This window comes from Castanea sativa, chromosome 6, assembly GCF_040712315.1.
Source record: "Castanea sativa cultivar Marrone di Chiusa Pesio chromosome 6, ASM4071231v1".
Classification (NCBI taxonomy): domain Eukaryota; kingdom Viridiplantae; phylum Streptophyta; class Magnoliopsida; order Fagales; family Fagaceae; genus Castanea; species Castanea sativa.
In genome coordinates, this window is record NC_134018.1 from 29,769,983 (window position 1) to 29,797,580 (window position 27,598).

Sequence of the window (27,598 nt, forward strand, 5' to 3'; positions counted from 1 at the left end):
AAAAAAAAAAAAAAAAAAAAAAAAAGATTACACTGATAATGGTCAAGATTATATCACCAACACAATAAGAGTACGCTGATAATGGTCAAGAGATTACATCACCAAGACAATATTCAATCGTCACATGGTGTACTGGACGAAGATAGCTCCAAAAAAATTTTCTAAAAATAAATATTGAAACAAAATACTATCTTCCGTGAGAAGTATATGTGCATATGTATACAAAATACGAGTAATTGATAATGGTCAATATTACATCACCAAGACACTACTTCTCAACACAAAGCATGTTTTATAAATGTTATCAAATCCCTCCTTTCCCTTTTAAGTAGGTTATCTTAAATTGCCGGATATTAATGAGGGAACAACAATTTATTATCTCTGTATAAACCTCATGGTTATGATACTACCTCTGCAAACCTACCTGGTCCTTACTACCAAGCTCAACTAATCAACATTTCAAAATTCCAAAAAACGTGACCCTACCTAAAACAGAATAAAAGATACTACAACAATATCAAGGAGAGAAAAGGGGAGAGGGGGGATTGGGGGGCTATGCTTTCGTGACCCTATGGTCATTTCCAATAAGCCGTGGCTTTGAAAAGTCATGGATATACTTGAGAGTTGAGACCAATGAGATTTGCATCTTCAGAAGTCCAGAGAAAAAAAATGCAGCCAACAGATATTGTTTATGGTTCAGAAGTGAACAGCAGTGATGCATTTGTTCCTCCAAAGCCAAATGAGTTTGACAAAACTGCCCGGATTGGCATTTTCTTTGAAGCAGTCAAAGGCTTGAAAGCATCATTAAATATGATATCAGGTTTAGTAAGATTAAGTGTTAATGGCGCAACTCCCTGCAATAGAACACAAGCCACTTAGTCATGATTGCAAACTTAGGAAGGCTGATAACTAATTTGCATGTTAAGAAAGCTCAAAGTAATTTGTTTTAAGTTTCAGGTATTTGAGGAAATCTCCACAAATCTTTTCTTTTTCGAGAATATATCTTACCCCATGAATCATTTCATATATTCAAGAAAAATCCGGTAAGAAAAAGTTTCAATGAAATAAAAAATGTCTTGCTTCATGCCAATGAGCTTCCTTCTCTCACAATACTTGGTTGGAGGGTGAGGTCTTTAAGTTCAAGGCCCACTGAGTGTGTGTATAACTTACCAATAAAAAAATATAAAAAAAACCTTGCTTCTTTCTCAATTCATGCTCACTAAAAATTGTCATGTTTCATTATTAATTCATGCTTAAGTAGACCAGCTCAGCATGCTCTTCTCATCATGAGATCTCCAAAAAGCTCTATACTATCAATCAGGAACTCATACAATGGATTTAGGGTTTTCACGTCAATTTTCCAAGGAGTAAGGTAACCACAATTACTCACATGGTGTATGGCTAAAACTGCAAAAATTGCTTCAACAGCTCCAGCTGCTCCAAGGAGATGGCCTATAGCACCCTGAAAGTAATTGTAATTACATAAAACCACCAAAAGAACCAGTCAGTAAGAAAACCAAGTAATAGCAGATGTATATGTTGTATATTGGTATGCATTTCAACAATAAAGGATGATAAATTTTTTTCTCAAAGCAGCTTAATATATAGGTGAGGACGTCAAAGCCCACCAAATTTTGAACTTGCAACAGAAAATATGTATTGAGACAAAGATTCCTCCAGAAAAATCATCACAGGCTTAAACAAAAAATCTTAAAACAAAGCTAGAATCTATAAGAAAAATATTCTTTAATGGACACAACTACTTGTGTAGGACTGAAGGCTTCCTACTTCTATAATCATCTACAAATTATGCCACTCCTCTGTGACCACTGATGGGAAGATGAAACTGGGCTTGTGGAGGCCAGCCAACATTCTGAACATAAATTAAGCTAATAAAATGGATGGATATGATGTATAGGTTATCAACCAATTTGAAGTACCAAAGCTTACCTTTGTGGAGGATAGGGCCAAAGCACCTGATGTTGCATGTTCTGAGAATAAATTTTTGATAGCATTGGCTTCTATTGCATCACCTGAATAAGGGATTCAGAGACAGGACCACATGCATCAGTTTGAGCAAAAAACATTCCAAGCCAGCTTTATGGAATCAGAATGCAGCAAGTTGTGAAGGTCCATATAATTTACCCAAAGGTGTAGAAGTAGCATGGGCATTTACATAATCCACCTGGTTAGGATGAAGGCCGGACTGCAGGTCATAAAAAAGTGAGCATATTATAACAAACCACCATTATCCTTTAATGCATATTGGCATAAAATTTAGCTTAATCAGAAGCATTTTGTTGAGGCAACTATTATATCAACCTTACAAAAGAACTATTTAAGTGTCATACTAAGATGGCAAATGAAAAGAGTGAAACAGCAATATAGTTAGTCGCCAAGACAATTTAGCCCCGCACCCATTATGACCATACATCCACCGATTTTTCTGTGCTCTCATGTGAAACTGATCGCATGAGATTTGGATGGTTAAAACAATCATTTAAATCAATTGTAGGCATATAACAATTTGTTAGATTTGAATCCATATCCACTAATGCAGCTAAACCAAGCATAACCAAAACCTATGAGTTCCCAGTAGAGCAACAGTCTGAAATTCCTCTTCTAAATTGGTTGAAAAGTAATTGTGGCAAGAAATGGGGCCCGGCAACCTCTGATTAGCTGAAAATTTTTTTCTTTCTTTCTTTTTCATTTTTTCTGATCAAGCATGGGAGATTTTCACAGTATTTTTATTGAATCCAAACTCTTTCAGTTGGTGATAGAGGAAGGGGGCCATTACTTCTCTTTAAGAATTTTTGAACGGGTGCAAATTTTTTCATGAAATCAGTTTTTATGGGTGAGAATGCAGCACATTGGCTGAAGAAGAATATTTAACACACGTTCGTTGGGGTTAATCCGAAGCAATTTTTTACGTTCATGGAAGGTGACATTGCATACACTCTTCAACGGAGTTTCAACTCCTTTGGCCACTTCTTATTATTGACTGAACTTAAGACTGTCAGGTCTAGGAGGTCTGTTATTATCCCAGGAGGCAAAGCAAAACATGGTTGGAGGATTTTCAGGCTTAAATTAAGAAAGATGTTGGAACCTAACCAATATGTTGTGGGTGGTTCAGGCCACTCGAAATTTACTGCTCAGCCAAATTCTGAGATTCAAACCTCCGATCATTAGAGATAGGAATCAATCACAATAGCTGGATACCACAAATAAGGGGAATACTCGATCAGGTGATGAGAGGGTGAAGAAGCCAATTGCAGAACATGCACAGGTGGTGCCGAGTGCAATTCTGGCAGGCAACCCATGTCCAACAGCTGTAGGAGGGGGAGATGTGAGACCTCAGTGCCTTAATGTGGATGCTAAATTAGGGGAGACAATCCTGGTAGGCAATAAAAAGAGATTTCCATTAAAATTCAGTTTGAATTCAAATGAATCTGTGACGTAAGACAAGGGGGAACAACAAAATCTTCTTCTTCTTTTTTTGATAGATAGCGTAAAAATATTATTAATAACAGTGTCAAACCGAGTATATTGGGGATGTACTATGGGTACACAAATCGAGAACCAAAATTACAACGATCAAGAAAAACAGGTAGGTAAGAACAAGAAAAATGAGGAAAGACCACACTCCACTCAAGGAGAGTGTGCAAGAAAAAAGACTTAATCTCTAGCAAAAAACATTCACAACCCTCAAAGCTTCTATCATTCCTTCTAGCATTCCTTTCACGCCAAATGCACCATATCAAACAATGAGGCACTAATCTCCAAACATCTATGTTACGATGTTGCCCAAACTTTCCCTGCCAAGACTTAAACAACTCAATAACTATATGAGGCATAACCTAGTGAATACCAAACAAACAGCAAACCAATGACTACAACTCCCAAGTTATGGGGCAATGAAGCAGAAGGTGATCCACTGACTTCCCACATCTCTTACACATATAGCACCAATCAAGCACAAGCACACATCTTTTACGAAGGTTGTCTGTTGTTAAGATCTTACCTAAGGAAGCAGACTAAGAAAGGAAAGCTACCCTTGGAGGAAACTTCGATTGCCATATCGTTCTCCAAGGGAAGGATAAAGAAGTAGGAGGGTAGAAGGAACAATAAAATCCTCTAACCTCAAAACTTCTGCTTCTTGCTGGTTTCCAACAAATCTTATCAGAACCAAACCCCCTCACAGTCGAAGAATAAACCAAACCCATAAACCAATCAAAAGATTCTTGTTCCCAATCTTGTGGTGGACGATGAAATTGCACATTCCAATAAATCCACCCAGCAAGCCAACCCATAACTTCAGTCATCAAAGAATCCTTTGACCTACTAAGACAATCAAGATCAGGAAAAGCCTTTTGGAAAGTACGGTCCCCAAACCACACATGCTTCCAAAACTTCACTCTAGTACCATCCCCCACATCATACACAAGGAATTTAGAAAATTTCAACCAGCCACTTCTAATGAATCTCCACAAACTGACCCCATAAGGAATTGTCACCTTTTTCGTACACCAACCACCCCAAGTATTCCCATATTTTACCTTTATAACCCTCCTCCATAAAGCATCGATCTTCCTAGCAAGGCAGAATTAAAGCTCTCCAATCATCTTATACCTAGCCCCCCAACCTGCAAAGGCTTACAAACCTTGGCCCATTTAACCAGATACATTTGAGATTCACCACTAATTCCACTCCACAGAAAATCTCTCTATAATTTCTCCATACGCTTTGCCACCTTTTCAGGTATAGGCAAAAGGGAAAGAAAGTATGTAGGTAAAGACGAGAGCGTGCTTTTAATAAGAGTTACCTTACCTCCCTTAGATAAATACAGTCTCTTCCAACCTGCTAATCTCCGCTCCATCTTCTCTAAGATAAGATTCCAAATAGATAAGTCCTTAAACTTAGCAACTAATGGTAGGCCCAAATATTTCAAGGGAATAGAAGACTTCCTACACCCCAACCGCCCCACCAGAGCCTCCAGATTATGCACCACGCCTACAGGTACCAACTCAAATTTTCCCAAATTAATACTAAACCCTAATGCCTCCTCAAATCTAGCAAGAATCACCCTCAAATTAGCAATTTAAGTAGGTTCAGCATCACAAAAGATAAGAGTGTCATCAACGATGTACCAGCCGTACTACCTACAAAAAAGCTGGAGAACTGCCCAGCGAAACCAGCCACATCCAACATACAACACAACGCCTCCATAACAATATCAAAAAGCAACAGAGTTAAAGGATCCCCTTTCCGAATACCCCTAGAACTTCCAAAGAAATCAGATGAACTACCATTAAGCAAAAAGGAAAATTTTACAATTAAAATGCAGTACATTAGCCATTTTCTCCATTTCTCTAAAATCCCACAGCGCTGAAGCATATACATTAAAAAATCCCAGCTCACATGATCATACGTCTTCTCCACATCCAACTTACACAACACACTTGGAATTTCTGACTTCAATTTACTATCAATATATTCAGAGGCTATCCAAAGTCCAAAATTTGTCTACCTTTCACAAAGGCATTCTGTAAATCTAAAATAAGCCCATGAGCCACCCTACGAAGCCTATTAGCCAACGTCTTAAAAATAATCTTGTAAATCCCACCAACTAAGCTAATTGACCAATAATCCTTGACCTTCAGAGCATCCACCTTCTTGGAAATAAGTGCAAGGAAAGAAACAAAAACTACCTGAGTATGAAAGTTCTGAAACACAACCATAATTTCTATTTTCAAAACACACCAACAAGACTGGAAGAACACCATGGAAAAGCCATCTGGGCCAGGATCCTTATCACCTATGAAGCACGGGTGCGTTTCCAGATTCGGGTGCGGGTGCTGGATCGGCAATTTTTGAAAAAATAGGGTACGGGTGCGGCGGGGTGTGGCGATTAAAAAATTATTAAAAATATTTTTATTTATATATTTTATATATTGCTAAGCATGCTTTTTTATATAATAATAATAATAATAATAATAATAATAATAATAAAGTTTTTGACACTTGAATTATTGACAGAGGTATTAAAATAGATGAGGCTTCTCATAAATAAAAAATGTGATTTATTGACTCACGTATTTGGTCAGCTCAAAAATAAAACAAAGGATATATGTGGCATGTATTAAAATAGGTGTAGCTTCCCATTAAAAAAAAAAAAAAAAAAAAAAAAAAAAAAAAAAAAAAAAAAAAGGGTAGATGTGGCTTCACATGTTTCGTCAAAGAGGCGTGAGAGCCACAAAGAACAAAATAAAGCTTCTAAGCTTTTAAGTTGATCTTATCAAAAGAAAGAGAACTCTTCAAAAAAAAAAAAAAAAGGAAACAGAACAGAATTCACTCAAGAAGACGAAGAAGCAAAGAAGAGAAGAAGAAGAAGAAAGGGGTTAAGGCCGGTGAAGAAGAAGACGAAGAGCAACTCACTAACGAGTTTAAGTTTTTTTTTTTTTTTTTCCTTACTGGCCGATTTCCTTTTTCCGGCCAAAACACACCGATACGATCCAATTCAGCCCGAATCGGCGCAAATCGGCCTGGTTCAGCGTGAGTCGGCGCAAATCTGGAAACAAAAAAAAAAATTCCGACGCACGGGCAGCGGTGTCGCCTGCCGCACCCCGTGTTCGGACTTCAGTACGGCGACCCTGTAGCCGCGTCGGTGCTTCATAGCTTATCACCATTAAAATCATTAATCACCCCAAACACCTCTTCCTCCTCAAAAGGCCTATCTAACCAAATTGCATTTTCCATTGAGATACTAGAAAATTCCACATCATCTAAGACAGGTCTATGAGCCACATCCTCAAAATAAAGCTACCTATAGAAACAAGAGATACAATCTGCTATAGCTGCTGGGTCCAAAGACAATTCTCCATCCACCATAAGCCTATCAATGGAGTTAAACATCCTGTGAGAGTTAGCTATACAATGGAAGAATTTAGTATTCCTATCACCTTCTCTAATATAAATAACTCTAGATTTCTACCTCCAAAAAATTTCTTCCATCAAAGTAGCTTTTTCTAACTCATCACGAATTTTTCCCAATTCTAACTTTTCCTCCGCCAATACATCCCGACTATCCTCAATATTCTCCAAAACACTCATATCCTTCCACAATTTTTTAACCTGATCTTCAACATTACCAAAAACCTCCACATTCCATCTTTTCAGGTCATTATTCAAAGTTTTAGTTTATTGGCCAGAACAAAACTCGAAGCACCTTAGAACAGATAGGATTCCCACCAAGATCGTATCCTATCCACAAAACCACCATCTTTAAGTCACATATTCTCAAATCTAAACAACCTACTCCCTCTTTGAAAAGATCCACCCTCAAGGACAATTGGAATATGATCCGAGAGCAACCTAGACATCCACCTTTGAGAAACCGTTGGAAACTTGTCCTCCCAATTTGCAGAGAACAAGAATCTATCCAGCCTAGCCTTCGAAGCAACTTCTCAAGAATTTGACCTAGTAAAAGCTTCCCCTTGCAAAGGGAGATCAATGAGACCTTGCTCCGAAATAAAATTGGAAAACTCCCGCATAGCCGCAGTAAAAGAATTAGAACCCAAATCGTTCGGAGGGAAACCTTACCACACTAAAGTCACCACCCACACACCATGGAACACTCCACCAACTGTTCAAACCATAGAGTTCCTCCCATAAAAACCTCCTCTCTCTCTTTGTAAATTAGGACCATAAACACCAGTAAACGCCTATACAAATTGATCTTACACACTCGTAAATTTACAAGAATCCGAAAATCTCTCCACTACTTCCTCCACTGTATTCACAACCCGTGTCCCACATTAGTAACACCCCTCTAGAAGCTCCACAAGAGCCTAAATAAGACCATTCGACATGTTGACCACCCCACAAAATGCGAATCGCAGCTCTATTTATCAACTCCATTTTGGTTTCTTGAAGACAGACAACATTTGGCCCCCATTTCCTCATCAAATTTCTAACCCAGAGCCTTTTATCTTGCTCATTCAATCCTCTAACATTCCAAGAAATAATCTTCAAACTCATTGATGAGAAACAATAGCCCACTCCATACTTGCACTCCTTAATTTCTTTGAACCATACTCAACATTCAAAGACAACAATAAATTTTTCAATTCCAGCTAACCTTTCTGCCCCGACTTGACCAACTTCGTCTAATCACCTATCACATGTTGCTTTTTTTTTTTTCTAGCCTCTATAGCTAACAACAATCCTGTAATTTGCTCCTTAAAACCTTCCAATGAAGTTCCCACAGATTTCTTAAAAGCATTTATTCGATTGGTTATCCATTGTGAAAGCTGATTGTTATCAACACTCTCCTTACACCCAAGCTCCTTCACAAGACTAGACTCCAAATCCAAAGGACCTTTAGTGGCCAAAGGTACCACAACTAATAGCTCACCACCTCTCTCCCAAGTCATCAACCTTTCATCAAACTCGCAAATCTCATCCTCTGACCTAGGAACCACAGACAAAGAATCTACTAGCCCATCACCCTCATTTGCCCAACTAACCCTTTTCCCTTTATTAATCAATAATAGAACTAATACCTGGTACAGACTCTCCCACCATGCTTGAGCAAACCGACATGCATTCTAGAGATCAATATAGTGACAGAGGGAGCACTAACTGCTGTCCATCACGCAATTGTAGCATCCATTCTTTGGAGTTACCCCAAGACTTATCCAAGACTCCAACCAATTCCCTAATTGTGGGCCAAGATTGATGAACCCCCTCAAGATCAGAATCCTCATTAGTAGTGGCCGATACTTTCGAACCCACAAAATCCTCATCCCCATCTTCCGTTGCCACCTGAGATGTCAAAGTCACCATCGTTGACCCTATTGGAGCACTAAAAGCCTATACCAGTTTGAGTGATTGTTGAGCCACCACCACTGGCAAGACCGGCATTGTGGAGGACTGGGTATGCCAAATCAAGCTTCTCTAATCACCAAAACCATCATCACATGTCACTTCTGACGCCGTTATAGAGGAAACCGTGGCCAAAGGCACCAACGGCACCATCCCCAACCCTATTGGAGCACTAGAAGTCAATATTGGTTGGAGGGATGCCTGAGCCACCACCACTGGCAAGATCGGCATGGTGGATGACTGGGTATGTCGAAACGGGCTTATCTGACCACCAACACCAACATCACCTACCACTTCCGCCATTACTATGGAGGAAATCGTGACCAAGGGCACCATTGGCACCATTGCAAGCTTCCCCGATGGTGTAGGCAAGACTACCGAGCTTATGGGTTGCTCCATAGCTGTTGAACCACTTGTATCTGAGCTTAGGTCAAAGTGGCACTTCTAGTTAGATGATTCCAAAACAATTTGGCTCGTAAGAGAAGGCCCAAAGTTTGCTTGAGCATGTTTGAAACAGTTGCCAGCTTCAAAGACACTTGGGCTTGACAAAAACGGGCCCAAGTATGTTTGTTTATTGCCCAAAAGAGTTACCTGGGCTTTTTGATCAAAGGGGCCCATTTGCCAACTTGCTCACCACACTTAGAGCGATCCCAAGATACCCACCTCTTACCATTCTCATTCACATCCACAATCAGCCCTTTCCCTAACCAACATGACTTCCTAATATCACGCACCTTTCCAAAATCAAACGTTTTTGAATTTGAATAAAACTTCAACAGAAATCTGAGATTATTTCCTTCCAGGATTTTCACCTCAGTATTATTCTCCCGCCCTGAGCTTTGAAAACTACTACCTGTGTGCAAGATTTTTCTGTCAGAGGCTCCGCTATTTTCTCCACAACTCTATTCTTATCCTTTTCTCTAATGAAAGACTACTCAGCGTGCTTCAAACTTGCCTACACTAGAGCTTTTACAGTTTCAACAAAGGACTGTGAAGAACGAAACTCTGAGAACTGCATAGACTCGTACGGTACAATTTCAGGCCACCCAACGCATATTGGGAAGGTTCTAACATTCTTCTTAATTCAATCCCAAAGGCCCTTCAACCTTGTTGTAACTTTCTGGCATGGATAATGATAGATCTCCGCAACCCGCCTACTTTAAGCTTAGTCACTGATAAGTACTAACCAAACGAGTTGGTCCCCAGTTGCAATGTGTAGGCAGTATCTCCTTTCCTGAGCGTGAAACACTGCTTGGGATTGACCCCAATGACGGTGTGTTTCAGGTTTTGCATTAACCAAAGTGCTGCACTCTTGCCCAATAAAAACTAATTGCATGTAGTATTTTCCCCGTTCAAAAATCTTAAGGGAGAAAAAATTCCCCCCCCCCCCCCCCCTTCCTCAACCACCAACTGAAACAGCTTAGATTCAATAAAATAAAATAAAAACTTTGGAAACCACCCATACCGATCCATAGAATTAAACTAAAACAGTATTTCCGACTAATTTGAGGTAGCCGGGCCTCCAAAGAAATCTATTTCTGCCACATAACTCCTAATCTATGAGACTTGAGCCTAAAAAATAACAGAAATTACAATGCAACCAAACAACAAAATCTAATTTAGAACACCAGGGGCAGATTTGGTATAGCTTGGGTTTTGAAGAATTAGGGTTAGGTTTTGGCATGGAATAGACTAGAAAATAATAGGGATTATAGGGTTTCCAAAGGGGACAAGGATTAATAGGGTTTGGGAATGAAAACAAAGATGAAAATCAAGATTTGGGTTGCTGTAAACATAATGTTAACAGCAACCGTGAATAGTAAAATTAAAGAAGGTAGATCAATTCTAGGAATCACACCTAGACTTCCTAAGCATCACACCTAGAATTCCTTGGCATCACACCTCGGAGAAGGTTGCACCACACAAACCATAAAGAAAGCTTCATAGCTATCAAATTTTGAAAACATTCATCATTCACCAACTCAATAGAAAGTACTACCAACTCTTTAATTTTCTTCTTTGTTTTCTTTTCTTCTTTGTTTCTTCCTTTTCTTTGTAAATTTTGGTTTGATTTGTACTTTTCATGCATAAAGTAGCCTTTTCAATATACATCTTTCTTACTTGTCATAAAACAATATCCACTAATAGTCTGCAACACCCTAGATATGTGCTGCCACCACAAAAGAGTACCAAAATAAAAATAGAATTGGTTGATCAGGTACAACATATATTGATCTACATATATCATTTGCACAATTAGCTAATGATAATATATGCATATACAAGAATACACACGCATGCCAACAGTTAGTGTACATTACATAAACGGTTCAATGCAATCAATTAGATTGTTACCTGATTTAAGGCACGCTTCATGGCCAAAATGGCACCTCTTCCATCAATATGTGGTTGAGTAATATGATATGCATCACCTAAACTACATTATAATCTTCAGAAACCAATAATCCACAAAAGCATTATAATGAGAAATTTAATAGTTATTATGTCCATGATAAACGACCTGACATCCCATAGCCACGAATCTCTGCATAGATTTTTGCACCTCTTTTTTTTGCATGCTCAAGTTCCTTCACAAAGAAAAAAGAAAAATACCAACCCAAATGAAAAACAGTGAAAACCACTCAATAAGGATAGAAGGAAAGGGGAAAAAATCTAAATGTTCAAAAAAGAGATGTTTCAACTCACTTCCAACACCAAGACTCCAGAGCCCTCTCCTATCCTAAGTTCAATGTAAAATTTAGACAGCATAATGAAAGCATATCAAAACAGAACAAAACATAAATTTGAAAAACCCAGCTATGAGAATATGCTTACACAAACCCATCTCGGCCACAATCAAAAGGTCTTGAAGCTTCTTGTGGAGCAGAATTGTACTTGGTTGTCAAAGCCCTTGACCTGGACTTGACAAGAAATATTTTTTTTAACTAAAAAAAGTAATAACACCACCCCCCCCCCCCCCAAAAAAAAAAAAAACCAACAGCCTTAGCAGACTTTGTTGCAGTACATAGGCTCTAGATAAGGCACAAAATTCAATACACTAATTACCTGCAAAATCCCGCTATTGATAAAGCATCAATGCTAGACTCTGTGCCTCCAGCCAACATAACATCAGAATCTCCAAATTGAATCATCCTAGCAGCATCGCCAATAGAATGTGCCCCAGTGGCACATGCTGTCACTGCAGCATGGTTTGGTCCCTAAATTCAGAAACAAGACCAGACCAGACAATAATATCTTTTATTGCAAAAATAAGAATGAATGAGTCCTTCAAATAACAGAGTATCATTGGTTAGAGTAACTGAAATGGGGAAGAGTTCATGAGCTTATTGAGGACAATGAGCTCTACCACTTTTTTGTACAGAAGAACTTGCCAACTCATCATTCTAATGGTTCAATTAATTATCCCAATCTTTCATAATGAGTAACCTAGAAACTGGACCAACATGACAAGTAATTGCCTACACTTGCATAATTTTGTTGAAAGCAAAGGTTATTTCAAGCTCAGCCTCAAGAAGTTGACTTTAGGGAGATAAAGCCCCAACCAGGGAGTTGTGATCCATGCATCAATTTGCCACATGAGGTTGTAGTTCCATGACTGGTCCTTTGTCCTCATAAGCTCATACAAACATGGACACACAACTCCCCCTTCCCCCAATTTCTAAAAAAGATATTTTTCTGTGATTAAAGTTATCTACGCACCTGAAATCCATATTTCATGCTCACATGACCAGATGCCATGTTAATTAATATCCGTGGGATGAAAAATGGACTAAGCCGACGAAGGCGCTGCATTAAGGGGGAAAAAATACATATAGAGTTAATCGATTATGGAGCTATCAGGATGGTTCCAGGCTACAGTTATGACCATCAGGAGAAACTAATAACCATGAAACATGTTCTAAGAGCTGGTAAATATTAGAACAGTGTAGGACAAACAAACCTTCTCACAAATCATTTGTGCTGCATCCAATATGTCAGTGATGCTTCCAATTCCCCCACCAATGGAGACTCCCTGGTGTTCTTCAAGTTTTAAAAAAAAAAAAAAAGCATATAACCATGATATGGGAAAAAAAATGCCATATATTATTCACATATGAAGAATATTTACCGTTCTTTCCTTTTGTTCCTGCTCAGAGGGCACCCATTTTGCATCTTTTAGAGCTTCATCAGCAGCACACAGTGCATAGCCGATAAATCTTGCAATTGATCGATGCTCCTGAGAATTATCATCGTGATCAACTTGAAGAGATGAAAAAATAGAATATATATATATATATATATATATATATATATGTATAAATGAATTAGGAATTACAGCATGAATAGATGAACAGTAAGAAGAAAATAATAAGTGCAGTACTATTCTTTATAACCTAACCAAAGTCATCCACCATCAATGTTAGACACTAGAGACCAGTTAAAAGAAATAGAGCAGAGCAGAATATATCCAACCTGACAACTGAAAGTAAAATCATGCAAGATATCAACCAAATCCCTTTTCTTGTCAATGGGGCTCCCTCATTTTTTTCAAACAAACTACCCATTTTCAAGTTCTACCCCAAATGATTGACAAGGTTAAAATGATTTTCTTGTGGTATAGCAGTGATTTTTACCCATCTTCAATCCATCCAGAAGTAATTCATACTTCAGCTGCACTCAATATGTACTCACTCATATTGTCACCCTCAAAGTCTTTTGCTAACAGATATATAGAATTTAGCACAACCAATATCCCACAGTTCCTCTTTTCATCTAAATATCACACACACATCTCAAATCATCAAAACCATAACTTTTCATAGATTACACAATGTAAAATTCAGATTCCAACCAAACAAATTGATTCCCTAGTTACCACACCCACTATAAAGCTTAAGAACCAAATTATACAAAAGACTAAAAAGCAACTCAAAGGCAAAGCAAGCACTGAGCCTCAATGCAATATATTAGAGGAGAAATTTACCTTAGAATTAAGCCACAAATCCTGATTGAATTCGCCCGGATTAGTTCCACAAGGTACAATTGCTGCAACCTTCGATGTCAACTGATCAAAAGTATGCAACTGGGTCTCCCTGTCAAAGGAATTCATCTTGATATCTTCAGGTGTTATTGCTCTTATCCCACATCCCCCCTCTATTAGACTCTTCCACGTAGTCTCCACTCCACAGCCTAGTGGAGTCACCATGCCTAAACCTTAAATTTTTAAAAAAAAATATTTAAAAAAAAAAAAAAAGTACTTTAACAATAAAATTTAATACCGAAACACAGCTAATCTAACAATGGAGATTGTAGTAGGAAATGAAGATAGCTAGTACTGGCCAAAAACAGAGAGACAATACAATAATCAACAGTAGAAATTAAAACAAAACAAAACCCAAAAAAAAACCCAACAAAATTGAAGCTTGAAGGCTATATATAGTTCAGATGTCTCTATGTATTTGTATCTATGCATATGCAAAATACACACATAACCAACACACACAAGCATATATATACAGTCAAATTACACGCTTCAAGCTCTAATCTTTAATGGGTTTCTGCATTTGTGTGTGTGTGTGTGTGTGTGTGTGTGAGAGAGAGAGGGGGAGAGAGAGAGTTACCGGTAACAACTACTCTTCGAGAATGAACTACAGGAGGGGAATCAAAAGCTCCGAAACCAGGAGAAGAAGAAGAAGATATGCGACGACTGAAATGGAAACGAGAGGGAACTACAAGTTTACGCCAAGGAAACGAAAGGCCTGCCATGGCTTCCAAGACCCTTCTGAATTTTTGCTTTTTTGTTTTGGGTTTTTAATTTTAGCAGTACATACTGTTTTTTCGTTTCGTTTAAGGCTGATCTGAGAGTGGGTACGGGACTGCGATAGACTCTGCGAAACTGCGTTTTCAAATTTTCTTTCGATTCTGTCGTCTCAACTCTCAACCGTCTCTATATGGTGAGTGGTGCCATAATTTTTTTTCTTTTTTTCTTTTTTCTTTTTAAGACTTTATAGGATGATTGTTTTTTTTACGCGAAAATTTTTCGTCCTTCTTACATTTTGACAAGTAAGATGTAACAACTAAAATAGTAATTTTACCTTTTTTTTTTTTTTTTTTTTTAGATTTTTAGCTCAAGTGTAATTCTTAGATACTCCCAGAAATGATACTTTTGGTACTTCTTCTTTTCATATTAATAGTAGGGTTCACTCATTATATTCATGATAAGCTCTACCATGAATAATATAAGAAAATTGAGCACCATTTCTCCATGCTTCAGAAATACCTTGGAATTTTTTCTCAAAAGAAGGAACTTTGTTCAAGTTTGATGTATCTAAACTTTGGATGCCTCAGTTGAATTCAATTGGAGATGCAAGTTGAGCTAGAAGGCTCTTGTCAAGCAATCAATATCTTGAACTCAGTGACAACTCTAAGAAATTTTTCTATGCTATTCATTAAGAAATTTAAATTATACACAATCAAATAAAAACATAACTTGAATATATTTATATGAGACACAAAAACAAAAACAAAACAAAACAAAACAACCAAAGTAAATGAAGTTACAGTTTCCTTCTACTAACAAAATGAAAAGCCAAAATGGGATTGATAAGAGATAGAGTGAGAAAGAGTGTGAAATAATGATAGAAAAAGAAGAAAAGAGGGAAAGGGAGTATATTACATATGTGTGTAAACACAAAATTTCTCAAAGTTTGCAAATCAAACAATTTAAAAAATGTGTCACAAATATATTTTTGTATTAATCAAGTAGTGAGTACAATCTCTCTCTTGACTCTTTTACAAAAGGTGCTCCGCTAATTCTATCTTCTTTGAACTTGACTTGAACAAGAAATCCTCGCTTTGAGCTTGTTCTTCGAAGCATTCTTGGATTTTAGGTTGAAATTCTTCGATGTTTTAGAGGTAGAGTTTCTTCAGAGTTTTGGCTCCTTGAAAACTTGGTGTTGAAAATGAGAGAGGATGTCCTCTATTTATAGTGATTTCAAAAGATAGGTTCCATTTTGATTGATATGCTTGAAAATATGTGTTAGACTCTGATTGGCTCAAATTTTGCTTAGAGATAATTATCTCTATTTATCTATTATAATAAATATCATATTTTAATAAAGATAATAATTAACAAAGACAAATCATTATCTTTATTTTATTTATTTTAACAAAGATAATTATCCATCAATTTTGAATAAAAATTTTTATCTTTATTATATTAATTTATTTCAATAAAGATAATTATCCATAAATTTTGAATAAGAAATTTATCGTTATCTTGTGGGCCAAATGACATGTGGCAAATTTCAATATGCCAATGTGATGTCAATTTGGATGACACATACTATCATTTGACTTAATTAATTTAATGATATATTAATTTGGAATTTATCACTAAATTTTTATGTGGCATTTTGTAATTGGCTTAACAAATTTTTGCCTCCTACAATGTGATCAGCACACTTGTGAGGCTTCCATCCACAAACACCAAAAAAGACACTACAAACCCCCCTCCCCCAAGTTCTTAATCAAAAAAGGAATTTCAACAATCATTTTACTTAATATTTTCAATATCCATTCTTTCTAATTTAGTAGATCAAAAAGTAATCCTACTTTATTTAGAAGCATTATCCAAGTACTTAAGGTTGTCCACAGGTAGGGTTTTGTGCCCAATTCATATTAAGTCCCCAAGAATGGCACTTATTGCAAATCGAGAATAAGCTTCAGTTTGGATGAGTCAAGTCTCTTCAAGTATCAATTGGATGTCAGTCAAATTTGCAAAGAACATATATGTCAGAAACTCGTTGGATCTTGCCAAAATCCTACTTAGTTTGGCAAGATCTCACCATATCTCATCAAATATGGACCAAATCTAACTAAAGAAAGCCTTATATTGATTAAGAAAGCCTCATATTGGTCAAGAACACCTCGTATTGGCGGAGAATGACTACTTGTAATGGTGGAGATTGGACAAGTCAGTTGGAATTGGGTTTTCATGCAACGACCCACCAATTGACTCTCTAGAATTAGTTTCTGAAGGCAAAGACAACCTCCCCTGAACACACCGGTGTTGGGTTGAATCCAGTCAATTGGGGTGCGTGGGTTGGTTCCACTGGTTGCTTGGATAGCCCTACAAGTACTCTTCCTTTTCTTCTCCCACCAATCTAATTAGAATACTATTAAAATAGTCAAGAAAAAAGAAAGAAATAAAAAAACGTCATTGACACTTTAGATTATGCCAACCAAAAAGCATAGTCAAATACTTAAAAAGATTTTGATACCCTTGTTTATAAAAAATTATGCTTTGTGTTGATTATCATATCTTTTTTCGCTTTGCATTATGTTTGAAAGCATAGTTAGTTGTAGCTTGAAGATGCAACAATGGTGGAATTAAATGTCCAATGCAAAGGGAATGTTAAATTTGACCAATACTAGGTAAAGAGAAGCTCGAGGCATCTGTCGCAACCCAAGAACTATACGTGCAACAACTACAAAACTCATCCTCAATGTCTTTATCTTGTACCATTGAGTTCATGTTTATTTTGGGTTATCATTGGATGTACAAAGGCAGCCATAGATGAGTACTTTGTGATAAACGTCTAAGAACGTTACTAAATGAGTAATACTTTGCATTTGAACAAGTCCAGCTGTCACATAATGAAAATGGTTGCTATTAAATGAATTTTATCGCTGGTAGTGAGTGTTTCATTGCTAAATGAGGATTTCACTAAAGACACGTGTAGTAGACTATAATAGACACTATAATATAATAGATATTCTTAAAAAATAATTATTAAGTTGTTTTGTTTTGTTACATTTCTATTACAAAAAATAATCATGATAAATATCTATTCTTTAAAATGAGAAATAATCATTCCTTATCAACAACCATGTAATTTCTATTCCTTAACCCAACCTAATTCACTTATAAGGAAAATTCCAAAAAGCCTCCTATCTGCCGCTGCCCTCAACCTTTTTATTCTATCTCTCTCACTGCCATATCTATCTATAATAATAATAATAATAGTAAATGAAACTGAGAAAAGCTCAAATTAGAATTTCAAATTAGAGTTCCTAATTTTGTACCATGTGTCTAAATTTATGTGGAGACCATACTTAATTAATTATCCACTTAAGTTTGTGTCATATGTCCACTTAAGTTTTTTAATCTTTGTACCAAGTGAGTTAATGAGTGAAAAATACTAAGAATCTAATATTAATGAACTATAAAATTTAAAATAAAAAATTAATCACATATACTCAATAAAAATCACTACACACTCTTTCTTATTAAAAATTAGAAAAAAATTATCATAAGTAGTATTAAATTATAATATGTAACTAATTACATTTACTTTTTTTAAAGAAATATATAATTTGACTAATTATTTTATATTTTTATGATAAAAATTGTGTTTAATTTAAATGTATCCATACATATGCATGTGTTACATGCTATTTTTTAAAATAATTTGACTAATTATTTATATTTTTATAATAAAAATTGTGTCTAAATTTATGTGGGAACCACATTATAATTATCTACTTAGGTTTGTGTCATGTGTCCACCTAAATTTTTTAATCTTTGTATCAAGTGACTTAATGAGTGCAAAATATTAAGAATCTAATATTAATAAGCTATGAAATAAAATAAAAATAAAAATAAAAAAACAATCACATATACTCAATAAAAATCACCACATAACAAAAATTACCACACGTTCTATCTTATTAAAAATGAGAAAAATGATCATAAGTATTATTAAATTTATATAAGAATTTTAATATGTGACTAATTACGTATGTTTACTTTTAAAAAAAATTGACTAATTATCCATATTTTTATGATAAAAATTATGTCTAATCTTAAATGTAACTATATGTATGCATTAATGGATGTGTTACATGCTAATTTTTTTTAATAATTATTTGACTAATTATTTATATTTTTATAATATAAATTATGTTTAATTTTTAATATATCCATGCGTTTGCATGGGTTACGTGCTAGTTAATCTATGGCTTTAAAATTCAATAAGGATTTGCGAAAATTTGAAAGCCACAACCTGCCAAAATCTGAAAATCATAGACTATGTTTTTCATAAAACAATATTTCTTTATTAGGCCATCATTGTTGTTGTTCATCTTCTTCTTCTTTTTTATTATTTATTTTATATTTTGAGAATCAATCTCTGGTTCCATAATTTCTATAGTAAAAAGATTTTTCGCTAGTCAGTCTATGGCTTCTCCAACAACTGAACTTTAATTATCAAAACAATACATTTTGTGAAGAGGATAAAATTAAGGTAGATGGTTAGATTTTACAGAGCCTACCACAAGTAACTACATTAGGTTAACAAGCTAAGAAATGAAGCAACACGACGACCCATATTGTAGATGGACGGATCACCTACGGTGGACGGAAAATGAAGTAGACAGGTACAAAGTGGACGGTGTTAAAGCCACGTGGCACCCACATGGTTTAGTTGGTCCTTAAGGAATTTTAAATGGAAATGACTTGTGTTTCACGATTAACCCTAGTTAATAGAATCTCTATATGGAAAGCGTCCCGTCAAATACGTGCATTTATGAGGATCTTCCCTACAAGGAAATATTCCTCTTCGCCAAGAAACCAAAGTCGATTCCACATTACTATAAAAACCCAAAACCCTCAGAGACCAAGGTACGCATAATTCTCCTCAACTCTGGCACTCTTGGGTTGTAAAAGTTCTCTGACTTAACCTTCAGAAGGTATTTGGCTGGTACTACACCGATACTCTCTTGAGGTCTTCTTTTTCTGTGTTGTGCAGGTGTTGTTTTGGGCACGTAAGGACCGTGTGGCTCACTGACGATTTTCGGTATCATCAGTTGGTGCCGTCTATAAGAACTATGTAAGTCGTATTACCTCTTCTCAAACAAAAAGTTGCATGGTGCTTACTCACTTAATGGCAATAACAAACAATAACCAAGGAGACGAGCTCTGTGCCGCCACCCTTGAAAGACAGGTTCATACTCTAGCTGCGGCTGTTGAATGCCTCACCAAGCAAAACCATGACCTAGAAGAACAGTTGTGTCAAAGGGACGCCAAGCCCCAAAATCAAGAAGAGGAGCAGGAAGGTGACAGCCTTCAACACACTCACGGAAGGCAGAATAGGGAAAGGCCAGAAGGCAGCAACACCGTGAGCAGACCAATAGCCACAGATATCGCCCCGCCAAACCTTGTTGCAGATATGCAAATTATGAGGGAACAAATGGATCTAATGATGAACGTCGTTAGAGGACGAGTATCAAACAATCTCGACGAACTGGTGCACCGGACGGACTCACCTTTCACTGTACCCGTTACTTGATTCCCCCTCCCATCGAAATTCCGTATGCCACAAGTAGAAGCTTACGATGGGTCAAAGGATCCTTTGGACCATCTGGAGTCATTCAAGACCCTCATGCACCTACTTGGAGTAGCGGACGAGATCATGTGTCGAGCTTTTCCCACTGCACTGAGAGGTCTCGCAAGAGTGTGGTTTAGTAGGTTGACGCCAAACTCTATCAGTATCTTCAAAGAGTTGAGCGCCCAGTTTGCCTCGCACTTTATTGGGGGACACAGGTACAAGAAGTCTACTACATGCTTGATGAATAACAAGCAGTGGGAGGATGAGAAACTGAGATCTTACATCACCCTCTTGAACAAAGAGGCCCTCTCGATTGATGAAACCAACGACAAAATACTCGTGGCTGCATTCACCAACAGGTTATGGAAAGGAAAGTTTTTGTTTTCTTTATACAAGAACAACACAAAAATCATGTCGGATGTACTTTATAGGGCTACTAAATACATGAACGCAAAAGACACGTTGCTCGCCTGAGAAGAAAAACCCAGGAAGAGAGAAAGATAGGAAGAAGCACGATAGGATAGAGGGTGGAAGGCTACAAGAACAGGAGAGGGACGGGAAGACAGACACTCTAAACCTCCCACAAGGAGGTTTGCAAACTTCACACCCCTGAATACCCCTATCGATCAAGTCCTGAAGTAGATCAAGGATGAAGGAACCCTGACGTTCCCGGGTAAGCTGAAAGGAGATCCTAGCAAGAGGTCCAAGAATAAATACTGTCGTTTCCACCATGATCACGGTCATGACACCTCCGACAGCTACGATTTGAATGAGAAAATAAAAGCTCTTATAAGGCAAGGGAAGTTGTAGAGGTTCATCAGGGAAGAGAGGACGGACCCGCCTCAGGAGCAACCCGCTAGAAGGGAAAACAAGCGACCTTAGCCATCCATAAAGGACATAAGGATGATTGTAGGGGGCAACACCGTTTCTAGTTTGTCCAAGAAGGCACACAAGACTTACCTCTAGATAGTTCAAAATGTCCAACTAACTAGAGTAGTCCCAAAGATGGCACGGATTAACAACCTAGTGATTGGATTCACAGAGGAAGATGCACAACGTCTCCACCACCCGCACGACGACGAACTCGTGGTCAGCATACGTGTAAGGGATTACAACACTCACCGGGTCCTCGTAGACAACGGGAGCTCCGCTGATATCCTCTACTACCTGGCATTCTAACAGATAAGGATTGAGAAAGAACGAATGATTCCAACCAACGCCTCACTTGTTGGGTTCGGAGGAACAAGGGTGTACCCCCTCGATGTGATCACGTTGCCCATCACGGTTGGTGATTGCCCTCAGCAGATAACCAAAGATGTTACATTCCTTGTTGTTGCTGTTCATCCACCTACAATGCCATCTTAGGCCGTCCTACTCTGAATTCATGGAAGACCGTAACTTCAACCTATCATCTAATGATCAAGTTCCCCACTAAGTATGAAGTAGGGGAGGTACAAGAAGACCAGGTCGCAGCGCGGGAATGCTACATTGCCATATTAGAGATGGATGATCATTTGCAAACTATATTAGAAGAACGACGAACAGTTGTGGCACTCGTAGAAGGGCTGGAAGAGATAATTCTTGATGAATCTAGGCCTGGCCGAATGACCATGATTGGCACCTTCACCAGCCCACCTGTCCATCAGGTGCTTACCGTATATTTGAGGGAGAACCTGGATGTCTTTGCTTGGAGCCACGAGGGCATGCCCGGGATCAATACTTCAGTCATAGTTCACAGATTAAATGTTTTACCATCTTTCACTCCTATCCGTAAAAAAAAAAAAAAAAGAGTGTTTGCATTGGAATGGGATAAAGCTATAGCGGAAGAAGTTCATAAGTTGCTGGAAGCAAAATTCATAAGAGAAGTATACTACCTTGATTGGCTTGCCAATGTGGTGATGGTCAAGAAAACCAACGAAAAGTGGAGAATGTGTGTGGATTTCATGGACTTGAACAAGGCATGTCCCAAGGACAGTTACCCACTCCCTTGAATCGACGTATTAGTGGACTCAACAACAAGACACCAGCTGTTGAGCTTCATAGATGCATTCTCTGGATACAACCAGATTAGGCTAGATAAAGCCGACCAGGAGAAGACCTCGTTCGTCACTAGTCAAGGCCTCTTTTGTTACAAAGTAATGCCCTTCGGGCTAAAGAACGCTGGCACCACGTATCAAAAACTAATGAACAAAATGTTCGCGCATCAGATTGGAAGGAACGTATAGGTCTATATGGATGACATGCTGGTAAAAAGCATACGGGAGGACGACCACCTGAACGAGCTCAAGGAGACCTTCGAAATCCTTCGACACTATAACATGAAACTAAATCCGAACAAGTGCGCATTCAGAGTGATGACAGGAAAATTCTTGGGATTCATGGTATCCCGGAGGGGTATTGAGGTCAACCCAGACAAGATACGGTCCATCATGGAGTTACCTCCACCGAAAACCATAAAGGAGGTACAGAGTTTGAACGATAAGATCGCTGAATTAAACAAGTTCATTTCAAGAGCAACGGATAAGTACCTACCCTTCTTCCGCACATTAAAAAAGGCCTTTGAATGGACAACTGAGTGTTAGCAAGAACTCGAGGATCTAAAGGCATATCTTTCTTCCCCGCATTTGCTGAGCCCATCCAAACCAGGAGAGGAGTTATTTTTCTACCTAGCCATCTCTTCAGCCGCTGTAAGCATAACCTTAGTCAGGGAAGAAGACGGGGTGCAAAAGCCTGTATACTTCACTAGCCAAGCGCTCCGAGGCGCAAAAGAGAGGTACCCTTATAGAGAAGCTCGCCTTTGTGTTGGTAACTGCAACGCGTAATCTCAAACCATACTTCCAAGTCCACACTATTGTTGTCCTGACAGACAAGCTCCTGCAGAGAGTAATGAGCAGCTCGGAAGCAACTAGGCGGATGACGCTATGGGCGATTGAGCTAAGTGAGTTTGACATATAGTATCGCCCGTGTATAGCCATAAAAGGACAGGTCATTGTCGATGTCATTGCAGATTTCACCCACATGAATGTAGGGGCAAGAGAGAGTCCCCAATGGATGGTGTACACAGACGGATCATCCAATAAATGAGTAGCAGGAGCTAGTGTAGTGCTCCGTAACCTAAAAGGAGATGAAGTCGAGTGCATGGTCCGACTTGACTTCCCCACAATAAATAATAAGGCCAAGTATGAAACTTTGATAGTAGGACTGAATCTCGCACAAGCAACAAGAGCCACGAATGTGATCATGCACTGCGACTATTAAGTAGTCACTAGTCAGGTTAATGGCGGTTACGAGTGTAGAGGGGAATAGATGAAGAAGTACCTTGAGCAAGTGAAGAATCAGATGAACAACCTCAATGCAAGTTCATTCAAATCCCAAGAGAGGAGAACGAGTAGGCAGACCGTCTTGCCAAGGCAGCGTCAGTAGAGCACATGCTCTTTCCTAGTCAGGTACTCTTTTTTATCCAAGCCTCACCTTTGATGAACACCATCAGTGTGCAGAAGATAGGTTTCGAGAATAACTGGACGACACCAATTACCTCTTACCTAAAGGACAGTGTATTGCCTAACAATAAGGAAGCTGCAAGGAAGTTGAGGGTCTATGCTGCACAATTCGTACTAATCAAAGATATCTTATACAAGAGAGGTTTCTCTTGGCCATACCTGAGGTGCCTTATCCCCGAGGAAGCAGACTATGACATGAGAGAAGTCCACAAAGGAGTATGCATGAACCATTTAGGATCATGATCCTTAGTTCACAAGTTGATTAGGGCCGGTTACTATTGGCCCACCATGCAGAAGGATGCCCAAGTTTACATTAAAACTTGTGACAAGTGTCAGAGGTTTGGCAACCTTATCAGGCAACCAACGGAGGAGCTCCCTCCATTGACAGCCCTGTGGCCTTCTACTCAATAGGGGTGGTTGAGAGGTGAGGAACCAATAGCCGTGAGACACCTGTCAGGTGTAGGTAGCAACACCCATGGAACACAGAACACCTAAAGAAGTATTGCTAGTAGACAAGGGCACAAGTGACGACACTCCTCATTGACGACACTCCTCATTTCCAATTTATTTCTTTAGTTTTTATTATCTAAAGTACTTTTTAAGCCCAAAGGGCAATTTTCTTATTTTTTAGGAACAATTTCTACTTGCATATTTATCACAATAAAAGGAGTTATTCAGAAACGTCGTATGTGTGTCAACAGAGTTATATATATCGAGTCCATAAAGTGGACATGATCATCCTAAAATGATGAGTTTTATTAATAAAGTCCACACAGATGGACGGGTGGTTCATCCTAGAGGGATGGGATATACTTTTTAAGTCCATAAAGTGGACGGGTTCATCCTAAAGGGATGGACTATATTATCAAATCCATAAAGTGGACAAGATCATCCTAAACGGATGAGTTTTATTCATTAAGTCCACAAAATGGACGAATTTGTTCTAAAAGGGATAACTTGGACTCATTTAGTCCACAAAGTGGACAGGTCATCCTAACCAAACTTATATTTAAAAGGACGGGCTCATCCTAGAGTCATGACTTGCACTCACTAAGTCCACAAAGTGGACAAGTTCATTATAAAGTCATGACTTGAAGTCATAAGTCCACAAAGTAGACGGATTCATCCAAGAGGGATGACTTGTACTTATTAAGTCCACAAAGTGGATGGGTCCATCCTAAGAGAATGATTTATATTCGTATAATCCACAAAGTGGACGGGTCATCCTAACTAAACTTATATTTAAAAGGACGGGTTCATCCAAAGAGTTGACCTGCCAGGAGCAGTCCAAAATAGACGAATACATTGCAAATACATATTGTAAAACATATAATCAAAATATTATAAAGGCCCATACAGGGAAATGTCTACATAAAAGGCCTACAAAGCAATAGGCAACAGTTAAATTGACTCGACCAACAATTTTTTTTTTTTTTAAATCTTTACATTTGAACAAAAGAAACTATTGATAAGCGACAAGGGTCTCCCCTTCCTTATCCTTAACCATCTGACTGTCTTCAGGTTGATAGGTACCCTTGATGGATTTTTTCTGACTAGCTTGGGCAACATTTCCGTCGTCTTAAGGGTTGGGATCGGTCCCATCGTCAAAGATCTCATCGGTTCCCTCAGAGAAGACAGGCCGGGTTGGAGGCGTCTATAGTAATGTGAGAAAGGCCCAAGTTCGTGAAGGAGGCCTTGACCTAATGGAGGTAGTCATCGAAACTATCAACAAAAGAGGTGCCTAGTTCACTTAGAATAACTTCGAAATCACGGTACTCTCGTATAGCGTCCACATTTGCCTAACGAAGAGTATCCTCCTTGTCCTCAAGGACTTTTCTCAACATTTCGACCTGCTTATCCAACTCACCCCAGAGTTGCTCGGACGCAGTGAGCTTGTCCTCCTGGACCACCTTCTAAGCCTTTAGCTCTGCTAACTCCACTTCCGTCACCCTTGCTTTTGCCCTAAGTTGTTCTATCACCATCTCATGGGACAAGCAGCGCTCCATCAACCTTTTCATTATAAGGACTCCCTACAGCAACCACAAACCAAGGGTAAGAAAAAAATAATAATCAACACGACGGAAAGAAACTAGGATGGATACAAACTTGTGCAAGATTAAAAAGACCCGTTTCCCCCACTACTTCGATGGTGTGGTTGGCCAGATCCTCATAATCTTCGTCTTTAATGATGGATGTAATCTGTTTAAGGGCATATTGAGAATCCTCGCAATGGAGGACGGATGGTTTCTCCTTGACGGGACCTTGGCTACCCATCAAGCCCTTCCCCTTCCCTGGACCAGGCTTAGGGGGCAACTTGAAGGGGCTAGACGTTTCGCCAGCCGTCACCACCTTTGGCTTCTTAGCCTGAAAGTCCACTTTTTCAGACAGTTTCCTTTTGGTGTACGGATTAGCCTGACCCATCTTAGGAGGCAGACTTCCCTCTAGCTTCTTATTAGCAGCAGCCTGCTGCTTGATGAAGGCTCTCCTCTTACTATCTTCCATTTCTGCATAAAAATGGACGGATAAGAGTCAAAAAAGCTTCCAAAATGTTGAAAGGAAAATATTGGTGCAACAAACTTACATAGGCGAACTTGTTTGTCATAGTGACGGGCAGCAGTTGTAGGTTTTGGACCATCACAGTACCAGTAAAGAATGTCCAACATAACTAACTTGGCCCACGTTCTCTCCGACAACTTGGTGGTGTTGAAGGTTTTCTCCAAAAAGCTCCATTGCTCAAGGGTGACTTCAGGACGATCTCGAGCTGAATTAAGAGACAGTTAGGGTAATTACACAAAATAAAAAGTTGAAACCAAGACGGACGAACACCTACCAGATGGGGGCATTACACCCCAGGTTTTGTCTATAGGTATATATTCCTGGTCATCGGGATGACACATGTACTCGTCCCCTTAGATGAAAAAATAACGACTCTTCCAGTTCCTATTGGAGTCCGGGGTCTCGCATACTAACCTAAGCAACAGACTCCTCGGCAAGAAATTATACATACCCTTTGACTAGGTAATCTTAAACGGATGGTAACAATGAAAGAACCCCTCTACCATCAACCGACACGCCCCGTCAGACATCACCCCATATAAAACTTCCACACCCAAGAAGACCCTCCAGGCATTCGGGGAGATCTGGGTGACGGCCAGTCCTAAGTACTAAAGAAGACAATGGTGGAGAGTGCTCAATGGGAATCGAAGTCCTACTTTCAGCATCTGCTCATACACTCCAACGTCTTCAAGGCCCCTATAGTAACATTTTTCGGACTTGAAAGGTAAACGGATGGGTATGTGGACAGGTATCTGGTACTTCTCCCTAAGTGTATTGAAGTGTGTTTGTTTGATGGAAGAAATGAAATCATTGATTGTCCACAAGGGAAGCATGATAAAGTCCCTAAAGCCATCAGGACCTATGATGGATTGAATAGAAGGGTTAACATCGTTTAGATCATCATTCGAGTCACTCTTTGACCCATCCTTATCCAGTTCCTCATCCTCCTCTGTGGAAGGTGAGTTGGTTGACGGAACCCTTTCATTGTTGAAGGTGCCAGGGTCTCCTTGACCTGACGGAAACACCTCATCATAGCCCGCTCCATTGCGGACACACGATTGTTCACTCGATGCCTCACTAGACATCTGACATCTACAAGTGACGGGTAAAAATCCTAAGACTTTATAGGTCTACACAGATGACAAACAGGTGAATAGAATGGTAGGGAAAAACTTGGCATAAAAGGAAGAATACTTACAACTTGACGAAAAGAAGGTGACGTGAAGAATGTAGAGGACAGTCACACCAGGAAGACGGAACGATGGCGTA

General features: G+C 38.6%; 2 protein-coding genes across 2 annotated transcripts; one reads left to right on the top strand and one right to left on the bottom strand.

Annotated features, from left to right (window-relative positions):
- Positions 1-143: 143 nt before the first annotated feature.
- LOC142639221 (3-oxoacyl-[acyl-carrier-protein] synthase, mitochondrial) lies at positions 144-14,842 on the bottom strand. The gene is made up of 14 exons (XM_075813354.1): positions 14,505-14,842; positions 13,868-14,097; positions 13,013-13,120; positions 12,845-12,916; positions 12,604-12,690; positions 11,950-12,101; positions 11,719-11,799; positions 11,590-11,623; positions 11,405-11,471; positions 11,239-11,315; positions 2,146-2,206; positions 1,951-2,033; positions 1,391-1,462; positions 144-854 (listed from the first exon to the last, which is right to left on the bottom strand). The coding sequence occupies exons 1-14, from the start codon at positions 14,647-14,649 to the stop codon at positions 690-692; spliced, it is 1,434 nt and encodes a 477-aa protein (XP_075669469.1). The 5' UTR covers positions 14,650-14,842; the 3' UTR covers positions 144-689.
- A 5,416-nt stretch (positions 14,843-20,258) lies between these two features.
- On the top strand, positions 20,259-20,747 carry LOC142639762 (uncharacterized). Its single transcript, XM_075813901.1, has one exon. It carries the CDS (start codon positions 20,259-20,261, stop codon positions 20,745-20,747), a length of 489 nt encoding a protein of 162 aa, XP_075670016.1.
- Positions 20,748-27,598: the final 6,851 nt, after the last annotated feature.